Source organism: Anabrus simplex, chromosome 12, assembly GCF_040414725.1.
Source record: "Anabrus simplex isolate iqAnaSimp1 chromosome 12, ASM4041472v1, whole genome shotgun sequence".
NCBI lineage: Eukaryota > Metazoa > Arthropoda > Insecta > Orthoptera > Tettigoniidae > Anabrus > Anabrus simplex.
In genome coordinates, this window is record NC_090276.1 from 18821577 (window position 1) to 18841053 (window position 19477).

The 19477-nt window shown below is 39.6% G+C and overlaps 1 protein-coding gene across 2 annotated transcripts in view; it reads left to right on the plus strand.

Moving 5' to 3' along the window:
• Positions 1-543: 543 nt before the first annotated feature.
• The window catches only part of LOC136884409 (L-lactate dehydrogenase), a 41354-nt gene continuing 22420 nt past the window's right edge, over positions 544-19477 (plus strand). The window contains exons 1-6 of one of the 2 annotated variants that reach the window (XM_067156546.2): positions 544-617; positions 904-1033; positions 1317-1448; positions 9940-10057; positions 16689-16862; positions 17140-17313. In XM_067156546.2, coding sequence (XP_067012647.1) covers positions 1323-1448; positions 9940-10057; positions 16689-16862; positions 17140-17313 — 592 coding nt within the window. In that variant the 5' untranslated portion in view covers positions 544-617; positions 904-1033; positions 1317-1322. Of the gene's footprint in view, positions 730-903; positions 1034-1316; positions 1449-9939; positions 10058-16688; positions 16863-17139; positions 17314-19477 lie in introns of both variants that reach the window. The other variant, XM_067156545.2, reaches the window with a different exon arrangement.

Below are 19477 nucleotides of genomic sequence, written 5' to 3' on the forward strand. Positions count from 1 at the left end.
TAATCGGGAGATAGTGGGTTCGAGCCCCACTGTCGGCAGCCCTGAAGATGGTTTTCCGTGGTTTCCCATTTTCACACCAGGCAAATGCCAGCTTGTACCTTAATTAAGGCCACGGCCGCTCCCTTCCAATTCCTAGGCCTTTCCTATTCCATCGTCGCCGTATGACATAGGCCTATCTGTGTTGGTACGACGTAAAGCAAAATAGCAAAAAAAATATTATTTTAAAATACATTTAAGAATTAATTAATTAAATTAATTATGGTTGAATCTTTCCTTATGAAACAGGCTCATTCGTGGTGCAACAAGTTAAACCCAGCTGACAACGCTGTAATAATTCTTTTCCGGGAATGCCAATCGAGACTTCCTCCTCAGCGACGATATCGCATGAGTTTAAAAATATAATCTGCTAGCCAGAATATGTGCCGATCAGCTGCTACAACATCGTGTGGTGTATGCAGAATGCAGTTACGGTAACCTCATTCCACTGTGAGGTAACTGTATTAAAGAATTGAGATACGTGCGCTTTATCACAGCACAGACGTCTACCGCAGTAGGATGACGCAAGCTTTCGCGTGGAAGAAGAAATTCACAGATGTTTAAAATACCCCAGAGTAAAAGTAGGCGTGCCGCTTTCTTTGAATTGACATTCGTGCTTGTTCACACATCCCTCGTACACAAACTGGATTTAATACCGCGTAGTCAAAATGAAAACTACTTACATTTTACTAGGTTTAATTAACATTTTACACTTAAATTCTTCATAAAAATAAATGTTCTTCTAGTTTATGTATATGAAATATACTTATTTAATATAAGGTTAAAGTACAATTAATTTAGCGCATCAGTATACATGTATTTGTATTATGAAAGTAGATTCTTGTTTGACTGATATTGTGGTCGAAGGTCACCTTCATAAGCTGAGAACTCACAAGTTATTGGTTTATAAAGGCGGCGTCATTGGAACGAGCTGCACGTCGAAACACGCAATATTAAGCCTGTTATTACCCAGTAACTTGTAATTTCGTAGCAAGAGGTAAGTGATAACATCTAATAACAAATAGCAATATTAAGATTTAGTAAGAAATGTTTTAAAAATTCTAATTTATGCGACCTGTTAGACAGTGTCAAACGGTCTTTGACCTGGTTTGATACGGCATAATTTTATTATCATAAATCATTAAAACTTTCACTAATGAGTATTTATATGTATCCCACGATTATCTGAAATATGGAATTGTAGTATGAAGCATTTGTTTTTAATTACTGTAAAAGTATTGATGTAGAGTACTCTGTAATTGTTACTGTAATTATTGCAGATCAGAATGGAATCGGTAAAGAATATTCTTCTGGACGGGGTTGCGGAGCCGGCACCTACCTCTGGAAATAAAGTAACAGTTGTAGGAGTTGGGCAAGTGGGCATGGCTTGTGCATTCAGCATTCTCACTCAGGTAAGATAATTTTAAAATAAATATTCAGCCCTTAAGTGCTTGAAACGATGGTACATCAGTGTTTGCATGAAAGAATATCCAGCTCATGTATTTTTTTTTTGTTTCATTATGGTACCTGCTTTCTGGGGTGTTCACTATATTATTATTATTATTATTATTAAACTGGAAATTCATGAGAAATACGTACCGTACGTTATCAAATTAACTAATCGTTGCAAGTGGTAAAGGAGATTTCTAGTCGAAGTGGTAGGGGCGTGCTCGATTTATGCGGAAGGGCGTGGGTTCTATTTCTTTTCTGAAGGTACACATGGTGCTAAGGTCCACTCAGCCTGCATAACAAATGAGTACTAGGTTAATTCCTGGGTATGAAGGCGGCCGGACACATGGTTAACATAACCACTTTAACCCACATAGTGTCGTGGTTACGAACAGTTGTAGCCTGTACCAAGATGGCTTTGATCATTGTAAATGGTATGGTAGGAACTTAAGACTTTTGTTCAGAGTTATGGAAACCACTTAAGCACCGGTATATCGTTGTGGTTTTCCTTTTGTTCTGGTCCAATTATGCTACCTGCTTATAATTCATTCTTCAGAAAACAATATATTTTGCAATGATCTATTTCACTGTGTGTACGGTAACTATTTGTTTTTACAAGAGAATTGGATTATGAAAGCTGGAATCCACCCGGTATTCTAGAATGAGGGAGATGCTCTGAGGAGAGCAAAGACCGCTGTAATTACTGAATTCGAAGTTTGAATCTCGAATCTGAGTTGTACCTACCATTCAGTATCATACTTGTCTTTAGTGGTGTTTGCTCAAGTTAGGAAGTGAGCGGAAGGATGTATAGGTGAAGTGTTAAATTTAACCGTGGGAAAACTGTGTATACCGGGAGGTATGGAATAGCCTACAGAACAGCGGAGAGTCCTGTCGGCGATTAGACCGAGGTGGGGAGAGGGGGTCAGTCCCATCCCCCACCCCCACTTTGTGGCGGAAACATTACATTTGTAATTCTATATTTTCTTTAATTCTTGTCTGTAAATTTTTGCCCCCTCCTTTCCCACTTCTAATTCCCAATCACCACTACTGTTGGGGGGGGGGGGGTTCCAAGGGTCTTCCCCGGAAAACTTTCGGCAATTTAGAACAAAATGGCCAGTTTTGGGGTGCGCCTTCAGGGGAGAAATGAAAGCATTGAGTAGTAGTAGTAGTAGTAGTAGCAGTAGTAGTAGTAGTAGCCGTTTGCATGTGATTCTAATTACAAAATACATTGCTAGATTGGGGTATTTTTATTATTGTTTATATATATATTTTAATGGTGTGGAACCGGAAGTCTATTTACAATTCATTCTTATAATCGTCAAACAATTCTACCTACAGAGTGTGAGTATTGCCTTCTTAAACTGATTATTTCATCCACAGTGTAGGCCTACTCGGAGAATGTTATAAGAATTGAATCGGTGTAAAAATACAATATTTTTACGTATTTAACTTCTTTATTACTTGTGGAAACATTTCTTGACAATAATAATAATAATAATAATAATAATAATAATAATAATAATAATAATAATAATGTGTACAACAGAGGAGCCTTCGTGGCTCAGGTGGCAGCGCGCCGGCCTCTCGCCGCTGGGCTCCGTGGTTCAAATCCCGGTCTCTCCATGTGAGATTTGTGCTGGACAAAGCGGAAGCGGGACAGGTTTTTCTCCGGGTACTCCGGTTTTCCGTCATAATTCATTCCAGCAACACACTCCAATATAATTTTATTTCATCTGTAATTCATCAATCATTGCCCCAGATTAGTGCGACAGGCTTCGGCAGCCGGCACAATTCCTATCCTCGCCGCTAGATGGGGGTTTCATTCATTCCATTCATTCCATTCCTGACCCGGTCGAATAACTGGAAACAGCCTGTAGATTTTCATTTTTTTTTTTTTTTCAAGTGTACAAGAGCTGTTTTAAAACTAAAGACAGTTACTAGGTATCTGCTTCAAAAGCGTAGTTATGAATACGCCTGATTTATATAATCAGTTTTTCTTCTAGTACAGTACATTACCGAGCTCGATAGGTGCAGTCGCGTAAGTGCAGCCAGTATCCAGTAATCGGGAGATAGTGGGTTCGAGCCCCACTGTCGGCAGCCCTGAAGATGGTTTTCCGTGGTTTCCGTGGTTTCCCATTTTCACACCAGGCAAATGCCGGGGCTGTACCTTAATTAAGGCCACGGCCGCTTCCTTCCACTTCCTAGGCCTTTCCTATCCATCGTCGCCATAAGACCTATCTGTGTCGGTGCGACGTAAAGCAAATAGGAAAAAAAAAGTACAGTACATTAACGTAGCACTAACACATCGAAAGGGGCTGCCTGGCCGAGACGGTAAAGGTGTGTTCGGTTCACCTGGAAGGACGTGGGTTCGATTCCCCGCTAGGAAGTCGAAAATTTAACAAATGAGATTTCCACTTCCGGAGGTGCACATGGCCCTGAGGTTCCCTCAGCCTACACCAAAAATGAGTACCAGGTTAAATCCTGGGGGCAAAGGCGGCCGGGCGTAGAACTGACCACTCCACTCCCCATAACTGCCGAGGTTACGGATAGTGGAAGCCTTTACCTTCCACCTCTCCAAGGGCCTTCATGGCCTGTACGCAGATGACTTTTCTTTTAACACATCACATGTTTTCAGTCATGGTAGAATGGGAAAGGGCTAGAATGTGGAAGGTAACGGCCGTGGCCATAATTAAGGTACAGCCTTAGCATTTTTTTAATTAATTAATTTATTAATTTATTTTGCTAGGGAAGGCCTAGGAATGGGAAGGAAGCGGCCGTGGCCTTAATTAAGGTACAGCCCCAGCATTTGCCTGGTGTGAAAATGGGAGACCACAGAATACCATTTTCAGGGCTGCCGACAGTGGGGTTCGAACCTACTATCTCCCGAATACAAGCTCACTGCTGCGCGACCTTAACTGCGCGGCCAAATGCTCGATAATCAGTTATTTACAACTGTTAAAAATCGCATAAATACTGCTGTTATTTCAGTTCACTAAAGAAAACGGTTAAATAATAATAATAATAATAATAATAATAATAATAATAATAATAATAATAATAATAATAATAATAATAATAATAATAATAATAATGATGGTAATGATGATGAAATGAAATGGCGTATGACTTTTAGCGTCGTGAGTGTCCGAGGACATGTTCGGTTCGCCAAGTGCAGGTCTTTTGATTTGACGCTCGTAGGCGACCTGAGCGCGTCGTGATGAGGATGAAGTGATGATGAAGACGATGCATACACCCAGCCCCCATGCCAGCGAAATTAACCAATGATGGTTAAAATTCTCGACCCTGCCGGCAATCAAACCCGGGACTCCTGTGACCAAAGGCCAGCATGCTAACCATTTATCCATGGAGCCGGACATAATAATAATAATAATAATAATAATAATAATAATAATAATAATAATAATAATAATAATAATAATAATGATAATGATAATTTTATTTGCTTTACGTCCCACTATTTTTACGGTTTTTGGAGACGCCGAGGTGCTGGAATTTAATCCCGCAGGAGTTTATGTGTCAGTAAATCTACCGACATGAGGCTGACGTATTTGAGCACCTTGAAATACCACCGGACTGAGCCAGGATCGAACCTGCCAAGTTCGGGTCAGAGGGCCAGCGCCTCAAACCGTCTGAGCCACTCAGCCCGGCAAAATAGTTAATTATTTATTGCATTTAAAATGTAATGTTAATTTTCTTTAGATTTTTCAAACATGCAAAACCTATATAGAAAATGATGATGATGATGATGATGATGATGATGATGATGATGATGGCGGCAGCAATGAGGATTACAATGTTCTTAAAGTAATAATAATGTTACTTGTTTTACATCCCACTGACTGCATATTCATAATTTTCGGAGACGCCGAAGTGCCGGATTTTTTTCACAGGATTTCTTTTATGTGCCGGAAAATCTACCGACACGAGGCTGAAGTATTTGAGCACCTTCAAATACCAGCGGACTGAGCTAGTATCGAACCTGCCAAGGTGGGCTCAGAAGGCTAGTGCTCTAACATCTGAGCTATTCAGCCCAGCTAATCGTATTAAAATTGTGCTTTGGGATTGTGGTTCTTTAGGCCGATGGTGACATCCGGTATTATCTGTTAGCATACATACTATTAAAGAAACTTCCTGGAATTATTATTCCCATTGAGCATATTAGTCATCAGTGGTGGTCTGAGGTTTTTTTTTTTTTAATCTACCTCTGAACCAGAACGGAAGCAAAGCCTTCTGAACTTAAGCCTGAGAAGCAATTTCTTATAGCCTGTCATCATTTTGTGAACTTGACATCCAACAGTTTTTAAGCAATCGCTAAGAATAAATACCAAATATCCCTTTCTTGTTTTAATGTATACCTTTCTGCGTTCATTCTGCAAGCGTATGTGAAAGGTTCCAGTACTTCTTTTACAGCTAGCTCTTTGCATCTTCTCCTTCAACTAAAATGAAGTATCTATTCTAAACTTTGCTTCGAAGGTCTTCCTACATCAGCATCTGTAGTAAACATGTTTTCCTCCATTCGCCTCCCATGACCTGGTCAATGGATATAGCTTTATCAAAGGTGCCCATTCCACCTTCTCTTATTACAAAAACCCACTGTCATTAACCCCATCTGTTGTCAGACTTCTTGGCTGACCGGTAAGTGTTCAGTTCAGAGGTGTTCCGGGTTCGATTCCCGGCTGGATCGGGGATTTTTAATCACGTCTGATTAATTCTTCTGGCTTGGGGCCTGGGTGTCTGTGTTTGTCCCAGTACTTTCTCTTCACATCTACACAACACGCCACACTACCAACCGCCACAGAAACGTGTAATAGTGATTACATCCCTCCACATACGGTTGGCATCATGAAGAGCATCCGGCCGTAAAACAGGGTCAAATACACACACACACACACACACACACACACACACACACACACACACACGCGCGCGCGCGCATGACCCCACTGGTGTAGAAGAAGAAGAAGAAGAAGGAGAAGATTCCCATCTGTTTGAACCGGTAGCCGTTCTCGCTACTTTACCAAGGCGGTCATGGTTCAAATTCTAGTCAATATTATGTTTGATAATAATATACAATAATTTATTATTATTATTATTATTATTATTATTATTATTATTATTATTATTATTATTATTATTATTATTATTATTATTATTATATTTTTCAAATCTCACTCTGAGAATGTTGAATGAGTGCATATGGTGCAGACTAACTTGAAGACATGATTTTCCTTATGTTGAAAAGTGATTTCATGTGATGTATTAAAAGGAGAAATGTTAATATAAAACTGAAGTGACCATGTGAGGAAAGAATTATTTGTATCAGTTCTCTATTATTACTCTCTCTTGTCCAAAACTTGTTAGAGAAGGGAGTAGTAGTAGTAGTAGTAGTAGTAGTAGTAGTAGTAGTAGTCCTTCAGTCAATTTCACAGCAAACAGACATTGACCTTTCTCTCATCAGATAAGCCTCAAGTGACACCTACAATAAAGAGATTTCTGGAAAATAACAATACTCCTTGCTATGCGTCATGCAGAAATGTACCATAGTATAAACCTTTTGGAATTCCAGTACAGATATCTCTCAGGAAGCCATTCGCCATAGTTTCATGTATTGTAGTTCGATTTTGGGGATTATGTTTTAACTTGTTTTCTTGTTTTTGACCCACAGAACTGAAGTGTCAAATGGGGGAAAAGTACCCCGGTCAGGCCCATATTTACCTATTTTCAGACCGGGTTAGTTAACCTAGGGCTGGCAGAATTTATGGGGCGATACCTGTGCCTGAAAGACGTATGGAACATCAGCAAATTTTGTTATGAGAGAGGAAAACATACTTCAGCATTCAAATATAGCTGGCTACTTTATGATTTTTTTTTTTTCCCACATGATTCCTTCCAAAAATCTTTCATGAAATGCCATTCTCAAGCATAGGCAAATTAAGTAAGAAATATGTTAAAATATTTAATTTAGTTTTTCCTGCATCTGGATTTCATAGAACCTAGTTAACTATAGGTGAATATTAACCCATGTCTTATTTTCTTAACTAGTTATAAGGCATTGACTGTTACCAGTCTAAAATTTAACTTGATTTGGTGTATGTGGTCAACAGTCTCTAATGTCAGCAAAGCCAAACCTGTGGGTTTTCTGTTGGTGTATGCGTACAGAAAAGAGTTGGACACCTGGGTGGCACACTTCTACTATTGAACACCAACACAGCAGCAGTTCTGTCAATAATTGCTCCAAGCACCCTATTTAATTCAAGTACCCTAGCTGAAGATTTGCTGACATGTAAAAGAACTCCTACGGGACTAACTTCCAGCACCTGCATCTTCAAAAACCGTAAAATTAGTTTGTGGGACATAAAGCAAATAACATTATTATTGCTATGCACAAACATCAGGTTTCACCCTCTCCCTTCATCATCATCACACCCAGTGCAGATCGCATATGAGCGTCATCTAGGAAGACCTCCACCAGGCCTCTCCGTAGGTATCATAACATCACATATCCTGTACCATTCATCACTGGCATTAAATATTGGTAGACAGCCATTTTGCATTGTATCTTTCACAGTTGTTCTTGTTTACAGGCATAATCCTCCTGTGGATGCTGACAGATTCAGTGTTTTTACTCACAGCAAACAGACCACTGTACAGATCACCTCCGATAACCACTCATTCCATAACTTAGTCATTTTGCAACTGTCACTATGCCAACTTCTGCACTCAGTGAGACTTCAGCTATCAGATACATAAGTTGCAGAAAGCCCGGTTTCTTAGTTTCTGAGCAATAAAACAGGGTATCTGATTTACCCTTGCACTGTCTAATCCTTCTGTCTCTCAGGAAATTGTCACAATCATGAATGTGTATTGATAGTCATTATATAGTGATGTATATAGATAGACAAATCTTGGAAAGGTAATATCCTAGTAAATAATACCGTGGAATTACCAGGGTAATAACAATGATGATATTTGCACAAGAAGAAGAAACCAGATAATAGGTGCCTTCGAAAATTCTGTAGACAGTTTCACTGTTCTCTGGTACTATCAAAACGTTACGTGCAAGAACTCATTCACAAATGGCATAGTACTAGTCCCATAACTAATAAGAAAAAACAGGGAAGGAGAACAGCTGTTACACAGGAGAGGTTAGAAGATATACTTGCAAGACTGCAAGTCAATCCACATAAGTTGCTTCAGAGAGCAGTTCAGAAAATGGTATTTTAAATTCGTGATCACATAATGAAAAAAAAATATATATATTAACGATCTTACCAGACTCATTCAGTGACGAGTTCAGTTTCATTTAGTAGTTTATTTGCTTTATTTATTTATTTATTTATTTATTTATTTATTTATTTATTCATTTAATTAATTTATTTATTCATTCATTCATTTGTCCTGAGCACGTATATAGCTGGTGAATTTAGTATAGTTTCTATAGGCGTAATGATGTCGCTTCTTTGAGACAATTATGTCCACTCACCATTGCGGGCACTGCTCTTACTGTTACCGCTTCTCTGCACTCCTATGCCTCGGTACTCCGCTACGAAGTTTCAAATTGTACTCCCTGTATATGCATATTTGCATGTATTTGAGATTAGTGCATACATTTCAAATTTTGGATTTATTGTGCATATTTTCAACTTTTGTATATTTAAACATATTTTACAAGCAGTCTTCAAGAAAATGTAAAGTAATTACTGTCGTAAACTCATGCAGAATGAGTGGCCTGGTTCTGAATGAACATTACAGCTGTGGTAAGATTTCAAGGAAAAATCAAGACGAGAACACAGCGTGCGCTCCTTTCACATCCATGGATGTAGAGAGATCATTCTCTGCAATGAAGCTAATTTTAACAGACAACGCCACAGATTTGTTCCACAAAACTCAGAAAAGATTGTTGTATTATACTGCAAAGGAAATTATAGACAGGAAATGTAGGATGTGCAGTGTAAAATGGAAGAGGAACGAGTATTTAAGTGTTTCTTCACATTCGTGTATTTTTACATAGTATTCTTACAACCTTACCAATTATGATTTATCATGGGTATTGATAAACACGCTGTCTTATCTAGGAGACGTGTGCATATGTTTTAACAGTGAACACAGATAGATTACTACATCTCACAAACTGTGCGCAGATTTTTTGTACTAGTGGAACAGCCTCGCTTGTAAATGGAGTGTAATTTTTTGTTTTCATTCAATTGTTTATTCATGATCAAGTACTGCTGTAGGTGAAACGTGAGAGTCTAGTAAAGGATTCTTACGTTTGCATTTCATAAGTGTTTAATAGCATGAAAATAAGTGTATATTTAAGTTCATATTTCACCCCTTTATACATCATTTAAATCCAATGTCTAGTTGTAAGACAAGAGTATTTAAACATTATTCTTTTCCGAAGTGGACTGTATTGACATGGTATTCTTTTTACAGCACATTGCAAGTGAGTTGGCTCTTGTGGATGTAGTTGCTGATAAACTGAAAGGAGAACTAATGGACCTGCAGCATGGATCAACATTCATGAAGAATGCCAAGATAAGTGCAAGCACAGGTGAGAATATATATATATTCTGCATTTTCTGTTAGTGGCATATGCAAAACAGCAGAACTTTGCTGGAAGTAGGAGCTCAAATGGACTCACAATTGACCTATCTAATGCATTTGATAGGGTAGATCATGGAAGACTACTGGTAAAAATAAGCGCAATTGGACTAGTCAAAAGAGTGACTGAATAGGTGGCTACATTTCTAGAAAATACAACTCTGAGAATTAGAGTAATAATTAAGAGGGGAATTCATCAAGGCAGTACCTTTTTGTTTTCTCATGTATATAAATGATATGAGTAAAGAAGTGGAATTAGAGATAAGGCTTTTTGTGGATGATGTCATACTGTATAGAGTAATAAATACGTTACAAGATTGTGGGCAACAGCAAAATGACCTTGATAATCTTGTGAGATGGACAGTAGACAATGGTATGATGATAAACGGGGTTAAAAGTCAGGTTGAGAGTTTCACAAATAGAAAAAGTCCTCTCGGTTTTAATTACTGTGTTCCTTATGTGGATCATTGTAAGTACCTAGGTGTTGATATAAGGAAAGATCTTCATGGGGGTAATCACATAAATGGGATTGTAAATAAAGGGTATAGAGCTCTGTACATGGTTATGAGGGTATTTAGGAGTTGTAGTAAGGATGTACCTAGAGTATGGTTTCAGTGTATGGGACCCTCACCAGGATTACTTGATTCAAGAACTGAAAAGAAAAAAAAAACAGCCAAAGAAAAACAGCTTAATTTGTTCTGGGTGATTTTCAACAAAAGAATAGTGTTTCAAAAATGTTGCAAAGTTTGGGCTGGGAAGACTTGAGAGAAAAGAGACGAGCTGCTTGACTAAGTGGTAGGTATGTTCCGAACTATCGGTGGTGAGATGGCGTGGAATGACATCAGTAGACGAATAAGTTTGAGTAGTGTCTTAAGATAAAGTTGGAATTCAAGATGGCAAATTAGGGCAAATGTTTGTTTATAGGAAGGGGAGTTAGGGATTGGAATAACTTGCCAAGGGAGATGTTCAATGAACTTCCAATTTCTTTGCAATCATTTAAGAAAAGGCTAGGCAAACAACAGATAGAGAATCTGCCACCTCGGCAACTGCCCTAAATGCAGATCATTGATTGATTGATTGATTCATTCATTCATTCATTCATTCATTCATTCATTCATTCATTCATTCATTCATTCATACCTGTAAATAAGACTCTTCTAAACAGCCTAGCTGGTCCCATAGCTAAGGGATAGAAAGATTTGCCCTCGCCCTAAGATCCTGGGTTAAATTTCCAGCCAGGTCAGGGATTTACCTGGATCTAAGGGCTGCATAGATAACCATTCAGACTATTTAATAAAATGGCATATGGCTTTTAGTGCTGGGAGTGTCCGAGGACATGTTTGGCTTGCCACGTGCAGGTCTTTCGATTTGATGCTCGTTGGCGACCTGCGTGTCGTAATGAGGATAAAAAGATGATTAAGACAACGCATACACCCAGACCCCGTGCCAGAGAAATTAACTAATGATGGTTAAAATTCCCGACCCTGCCGGGAATCGAACCCGGGACCCCTGTGGCCAAAGGTCAGAATACTAACCATTTAGCCAAGGAGCAGGACAGACTATATAATAATAATAATAATAATAATAATAATAATAATAATAATAATAATAATATGGGAGGTACATGATGAGATAGCAGCCTCAGTCTAAAAAACCAAGAATAACGGCCGAGAAGATTCGACACTGAGCAGTGGTCACCATGGCACTTCTAAAAATCTAACTAAACTACTAACCCCATGGCACTACAGCCCTTGAAGGGCCTTGGCGTACCAAGTGACCACTGCTCAGCCTGAAGGCCTGCGGTGTCTCGGCCGTTATTGTCTTTCTAGACCGGGGCCGCTATCTCACCATCAGATAGCACCTCAATTCTAATCACGTAGGCTGAGTGGACCTCGAATCGGCCCTCAGATCCAGGTAAAAATCCCTGACCTGGCCGGGAATTGAACCCGGGGCCTCCGGGTAAGTGGCAGGCACGCTACCCCTACACCACAGGGCCAGCACTTCTAAAAATCCCTTGCAGAAACACATCGACCGGGCAAAAGCTAGGGTATGGTGACTGATCCCACTGTAAGATTCAAGGAAAATGAACAGCAGCTTCAAATAGTGTGCAAGGAGAAAAAGGCTATGCAGGGTGGTCGGAAACAACATGAAGTGTGTATATGATTATTAGAGGATTGGTCATGCTAATAAATAATTTTTAAAAATTAGCTTCTGAAATTAGCCAGCGAGATCACTTCACGGGCAAATTCAAAGGGACTTTGCGAGGCAATGTTGCAAAATCCTCATGAGACTGATGAACAGCCCGTGAGCCATGCTAAGAAATCAGCATCAAACGCAAACCCACCGTGGGTTTCAGCCGGTGTCACCGTGGCGCACTTGCTATGGTGTAATCCTGTCAGCTCAGAGCTCCGTGTTTCAATCCCTCCTATGGCAAAGTTTATCTTTCTTCAATTGTGCTCTGAAGCCAGTCTAAAGCCACACTGCCTAATGAAGCGATCTGATTGGCGAAGTTCAGCAGGTGGTAAAAATACCAATATAAATAGTCCGTTATTGGACATTATAAATTTTCCATCTAACTTATTCCTGGTTGTCAGAGTTTCACCCCAGTGTGCTAAGTTGGGCTCATCAGTTTGGTAAATAGCACACCCACCAAGACACATGGCTAGTGCATACCGTGGAGATTACTACTACTACTACTACTACTACTACTACTACTACTACTAAACATTTTCATTCCTCCCCTGAAGGGGGAGGCAGGCCTCTTAGACGGTTACGCAGTCTTTCAGGCCGGGAGATTTGTTACGGTGAAGGAGATGTACGGAGAAGGTGAGGGGGTGGGCGGCCGTGGATTATGTTACGAACTTTTCCGGCATTCGCCTTAGTGCAGGAGAATGGAAAACCATTCTCAGGACAGCTGATGGTTTGGTCCAGCCGTGAGGTCCAGCCCTGTCCCGTCTCCCGAATGCAGAGGCGTAGAGCCAAGGTAGAGCCGTGGCCACCTCTCCTCTGCTCGGTTGGCCGGTCAGAGTACAGAGTTGTTGGACCACGGACCAGCCGTGGCCACCTAAGGGACGAATAACCAAAGGAACAAAACCCACTCTGCATCTACCGACCCCGTAGTGGCCACTCCACAGGCTACTAGGAGCCACCGGCAGTGCCAATGCACTGTGAGAGACTCTGTCTCATTACCAAAAATTGATGCCTGCCTGGCCATCAGATGATATAGATGTTGATCGCATAGGGGGACAGAATTTTTAAAAATATTTCAATGTATTTATGTAAATGTATAGGAAACAAATTTTACCTGTTATCCTATACTGTTATGGATATAGTTCTTCTAAGTTTCTACTGAATATCGTACACTTCTTCATAATTTCCACATTTTTTTATCCCCCTCTTGGTCTTCATTACAGGAAGTAATGAGAAGTAAATGTTTGTGTAAATATTAGAGTATTGTAGAAAAGGCACTTTTTAAGGGATCCAGCAAGTAGTAGTAGTAGTAGTAGTAGTAGTAGTAGTAGTAGTAGTAGTAGTAGTAGTAGTAGTAGTAGTAGTAGACCTTAAGACAAACAAGTTTCCTGTCTGAGTACTGTACTTTTGAATGCAGTAGATAACACAACATGAATTGGCAAGTAATCTGATTCTTTTGCACTGAGCCTGTTCACGAACACCGTTAGCCTTGTCTCATTTTTCGATTTTGTTTGTTTCCTTGATTCATGTTAAGAGCATGGAACATGTTTGGTCATCTGCGCCATGTATTTAAAGTTCTTTCGGCTGGTCGGAAATTACAAGAACGGGGGTACGCGAGTGTTAGAGGGTTAGTCATACTGATAAATTATTAGAAAAATTAACTTCAATATCTTGCATCACTGTCATTTTATTAGCTTCTGAAATAAGCCGATCAGATTGCTTCGCAGCTGAATCCAAGCAGGCTTTGTGAGGTGGTGTTGCTAAGTCGGTACCAGCTTGAAAGCACTGGTCGAAGAAAGAAAACTTCACTCAGGAAGGATTTCAACACAAGCTCTGAGCTGACAGTATCACACCATAGGAAGTACGCTACGGTGACACTGACTGAAACCCACGGTGCGTTTGTATTTGATGCTGATTTCTCGGTGTGGCTCTGCACTCAAGTAGGGGATGTCCATTTATCTTAATGAACGTCAAAGATAATCGTTGCAAAGATGTCATTCTTTCCTTTTCTGTTAAAGAATTGTTCATTGAACTAAATCCACACTTGCATTTGGAGGAACTACTTGGAAGTGAAATTATACAAAACACCAGTGGCTTTAACTGAACTGGGTATTTCTTTCCACTGTTCTCTAAACATTCGAGGAAATGCTTTGTTAAAAACCGAATGTGGACACTCCATGTCATACAAAGTCGGGATGTAAAAGATCTCTGGTGTCACATTAGGTGTTTATCCAACAAAATTCATAAAAATTCAGCCATAAATGCCCAAGAGAGATTCGGTTTACTCTGCCATGTAGTAGGCCTATAGCAAACCGGAACGTCAAAATTGGCGAACAAGCAGCCAGATGGCGTCAAATGAAAATGCTTGCACACGGTAGCTGAGGCCATACAGTGTAAGATTATTATTTATTTATTACTGAATGTCACTTTGGAGATACAAAGTTGAAACAGGTAGATAATTTCAAGTATTTAGGATGTGTGTTCTCCCAGGATGATGATATAGTGAGATTGAATCAAGGTGTAGTAAAGCAAATGCAGTGAGCTCGCAGTTGCTATCAACAGTATGCTGTAAGAAGGAAGTCAGCTTCCACTCAAAACTATCTTTACATCTGTCTGTTTTTTAAACCAACTTTGCTTTACGGGAGTGAAAGCCAGGTGGACTCAGGACATCTTATTCATAAGTTAGAAGTAAGACATGAAAGCAGCAAGAATGAGTGCTGGTACAGACAGGTGGGAACAATGGCAGGACGGTACTTGGAATGAGAAGATAAAGGCTGTTAGGACTGAACTCGATGGATGAAGTTGTACACATAAACCGACCGGTGGTAGGGTCGTGTGAAGCGAATGGAAAAGGATACGTTACCTAGGAGAATAATGGACTCTGTTGTGGAGGGTAAGAGAAGTAGAGGGAGATCAAGGTGACGATGGTGACATTATCTTATATGGGATTCAGAAGAAGAGAAAAAAAAGAGATAGAGATAGAGAGAAAATTAACTCTTATAATAGGTCAAACACAATGCCAGGTCAGAGGGAGCAACAGAAATAGAAGATGGGATGAACATGGAAACACACTAGGACAAGGACGATCTCCACATCTTCATACACTGCCATCTTCTAACAGACGGGCTCTCCCCTCGTCAATCCCAATTCTTCTACATCCATCTCTTCTGAGTCTCATAAGTGTAGAATAAGAAGAAAGCTGGAAGGTACTGGTAAAAGGAATAAACGGAACATAAACATCGATACAGGTGATAAGGTTGGGAACAGAGGACAAACACAAAAGAAAAAAAGAATTCCAACAGGATTGTAATACAAGGTCTCTCTTATAAACCCAGACTGAACACACAGTTTGTACTCTAGGCTACGGCAGCTGCAGTATGGGAGGTGCATGCATACTTCTTGACCTCCCAAACAGGCTGCACGTGTTCGACCTGGCAAGCATGAGTCTCCATTCTCAATCTCTGCCATTAATATGGTGAGACTGTTATCATTGCAACACTGGTATATAAAAGTTTTGGTTTCATCTTAATGGCCTTGTGAACGGTCGTACTTCTCGCTGTTGGTGTGCATCAAATCCTAATGGTGTTTATGAAGTCCCTCCTTATGATAGGAAAATTGGTGTTTGGTGTGCTGTTACTGCAAGATGAATAATTGGGCCTATTTTTTGTCAAGACAACAGTAAATGCAGAGAAGTACCGAGATGAAATTTTGACACTGTTTTTTCATCAGTTAACAGAAGAATTCTTGTGTGGGTGGTTTCATACAGCAGAAGATTCTCTTCTTACAATCTCAGAAGTGTTTGCAGACAGGGTGATCAGTGCTGGTCTACTTCCCCCTCATTCTCCAGATCTAACAGTGTGTGATTTTTACTTGTGGGGTAAACTGAAAGGAAAAGTGTATCAACAAATCCTCACACTTTGGAGGAACTGATAGAAAACATTATTAATGAAATCAGAAACATTACAGTGGCAGGACTCGCTTACATCAGTCAGAATGTGGGTAACAGATATAGTGCCTGTATAACCCAGGAAGGACGACTCTTTCAGCATCTTTTATAAGGTAAGATTTCATATAAGATTGTATACACACTTAAAACAGGGTGGCTGTGCGCAACGTAGGTTTGGCTGAGGCAGCTGCCGTAGCACAAACGCTGTGCGTTCGGTCTGAGTTTATATGCAAGACCTTGTACAAGTAGAGGAAAAGAACAAAGGGGCTTGGTGACATAAGAAGCAATGTCCTGTGGCAAAACAGAATGTAACTTGGCAGGGCCATGTTGCATCTCCTATACTCCTACCTGTACGTGTTGTGGGGAACCATACATTCCAAGGGACGATTGCTGTTTGTGTAGGTAAGTGTTCATTTAAAGAAATCATAATACTGATTTATTTCAGACTATGCTATAACGGCTCACTCGAAGATATGTGTGGTCACCGCTGGAGCTCGCCAGAAGGAAGGAGAGTCACGTCTCGATCTCGTTCAGAGGAACACTGACATCTTCAAAGGCATAATACCTCAACTAATCAAATACAGCCCTGACTGTATTCTCCTGATTGTCAGCAACCCAGGTAAGTGCATAATGCAATCCATAGAAGGTTGGCAATAATTGTGGAGCTAGTGATAACACTAAACCTGATCCTTCTTATCTCCTTCAGTATAAGCATTTTCAATGTATAACTCGTATGCAGTTCTTGGTAATGGGTAGAAATGAATTTCTTATTCTCATATTTCATCTTTTTATTAATTACAAATTATTTAAATAACCTTAGAATGACATATATCATTGTATTTACAAATTTTTTTTTTTTTTTTTTTTTTTTTTTTACTTTCCTCCATTTACCTTAGTTGATATTCTTACATACGTTGCCTGGAAACTAAGTGGTCTCCCAAAGAACAAAGTAATTGGATCTGGAACAAATCTTGACTCATCACGATTTAGGTTCCTGATGTCTCAACGCCTCAACGTTGCCCCAACGAGCTGTCATGGCTGGATCATTGGAGAGCACGGAGATAGTAGTGGTGAGTATGTGTCAGCATTTTCAGCTTTTGTGTGTAATATGCAGCTTGTTTAAAATATTCTTCTGAAAGAGAGTTGTTAGTTAGTTATTTTACATGCAGAACTACAGTATTTATACCAGATTGAAAGATGACAGATAAGCATATAAAAGTACTATCTATATATATAAAATAAGAGTTTTGTCTGTACATTGCTCAGAATTTGAAAAGAATGGTATTTCTGTATCGGTCATGTCCACAGCAACAAGGAAATGCATTTTTTACTTTTCCGTAATTTCTGGCTGGCTGGCTGGCTGGCTGGCTGGCTGTATGTATGTACACGCATCACAAGAAAACGGCTGAAGGAAATTTAATGAAAATCGGAATGTAAAGTCAGGTGATGAACCACTACAATCTAGGCTATATATTTTTTTTTTTTTTATTCACGCTGAGTGAAATGGTAGTTTAGGTGAAGGCCTGGAATTTAATTCTCAAATATATGTTATTAGTGGTCATACCTTAATGAAAATCGGTATGTGAAGTCCGGGAATAAGTCGCTACAATATAGGCTATAAATGATCTTATTCACGCTGAGAGAAATGGTAGTTTAGGAGAAGGCCTAAAATTTAATTCTCAAATATTTGTGTTATTAGTGGTCCTATCGACAAATACTACATAATTAAAGTTATATAGTATTAAATTTCTGATCATTTATGTCTTACACATTTTTACCGCACTGGCTATTATAACAGTGGTATTCATGAATTTTGATTTTTGTTAAGTCCATATCGGCGCCGAGCCACGAGAAAATGGATAACAGAATTTAATGAAAATCGGTATGCAAAGTTGGAGAATAAGGAACTACAGTCTACGCTATAAATAATTTTGTAAGACTCCCTAATATCACAATTGAATGAAAACTAAATGTGAAGGCCTACAATACAGAAAGCTCATAACATTGATCAACAATAACATTACACTGACCATTGTTTGTTGGAATGTGCTTTTTGGCCTGTTGCAACTCATCTCTGATAGATAGGATTACTGCTGTATACTGAGTTTTTTAAAATTTTCTTTACGTCGCACCGACACAGATAGGTCTTATGGCAACGATGGGATAGGAAAAGGGCTAGGAGTGGAAAGGAAGCAGCCCTGGCCTTTATTATGGTACAGCCCCAGCATTTGCCTGGTGTGAAAATGGGAGTCCATGGAAAACCATCTTCAGGGCTGTCGACAGTAGGGTTCGAACCCACTACCTCCCGGATGCAAGCTCATAGCTGCGCACCCCTAACAGCATGGCCAACTGGCCTGGTCGTGCCGAGTTTAACAGCCTGCCTGAATATTGGCGGGAAGTAGATCAGGAGTTGGACAACTTTCTTCGTTAGCATGCCATTCCCCTGGTTTGTAAATTTTCTGATATTACTGGTACATAACACGCTGGTTCATCATGGCATTCGAGCTACTCAATCCCTCCTCTGATTGGTTTGAGCAGTGTGCATATTTAACGGAATAATGGCAGAGAAGTGTTCACGGCTGTCTGCAGCCTGGTCATTCCAGCACTGGAAATTTGGTCTGTTAAATCGGCACCGTAGTAGGCCTACTGTTCGTTAAAGTGAGAACATGTGTGGTTTTTCATTTGATCGAGTTTTTTTATGATAACATTACTTTTAATTACTACATTCCTACTGAAGTGTTTGTACTGGCCTTAAGTTGATTTCAGTTAGGAAAACCACAAAGACAAGTCTTTCTGAGAATCCCATAGAGAAGTACGGGTACATCAGCTAGTATATTGTACATAAATACAAATCACAAGAAACAACATATCTATAGACATGATGTTGTATAAGCTTTTGGGATTATGCTCAAGAAAATAAGGTGAAATCCTTTACGTTTTGCAGAGAACTGTGCACTGCATCATCAGAAGAAAATCTCGACTGTCCACAAGAAAGGCTTCTTCAACAGTGACTTTTTGAAGTTTAGACGTTATAATAGAAGTGGAAATGCTACATTCATTTATCACCAGATGGCTCCCCGGACATGGCACAGCTCTAGCGTTCAAAGCAGAAGCTGAATGAACCATCAGAATCAGTCTAAGAGGGTCACATAACATGTGTACATAACATGTGACATAGACCGGTGTATGACACAAGCCTGGAATGAAACATCTGGCGATGAGGAACATACAAAT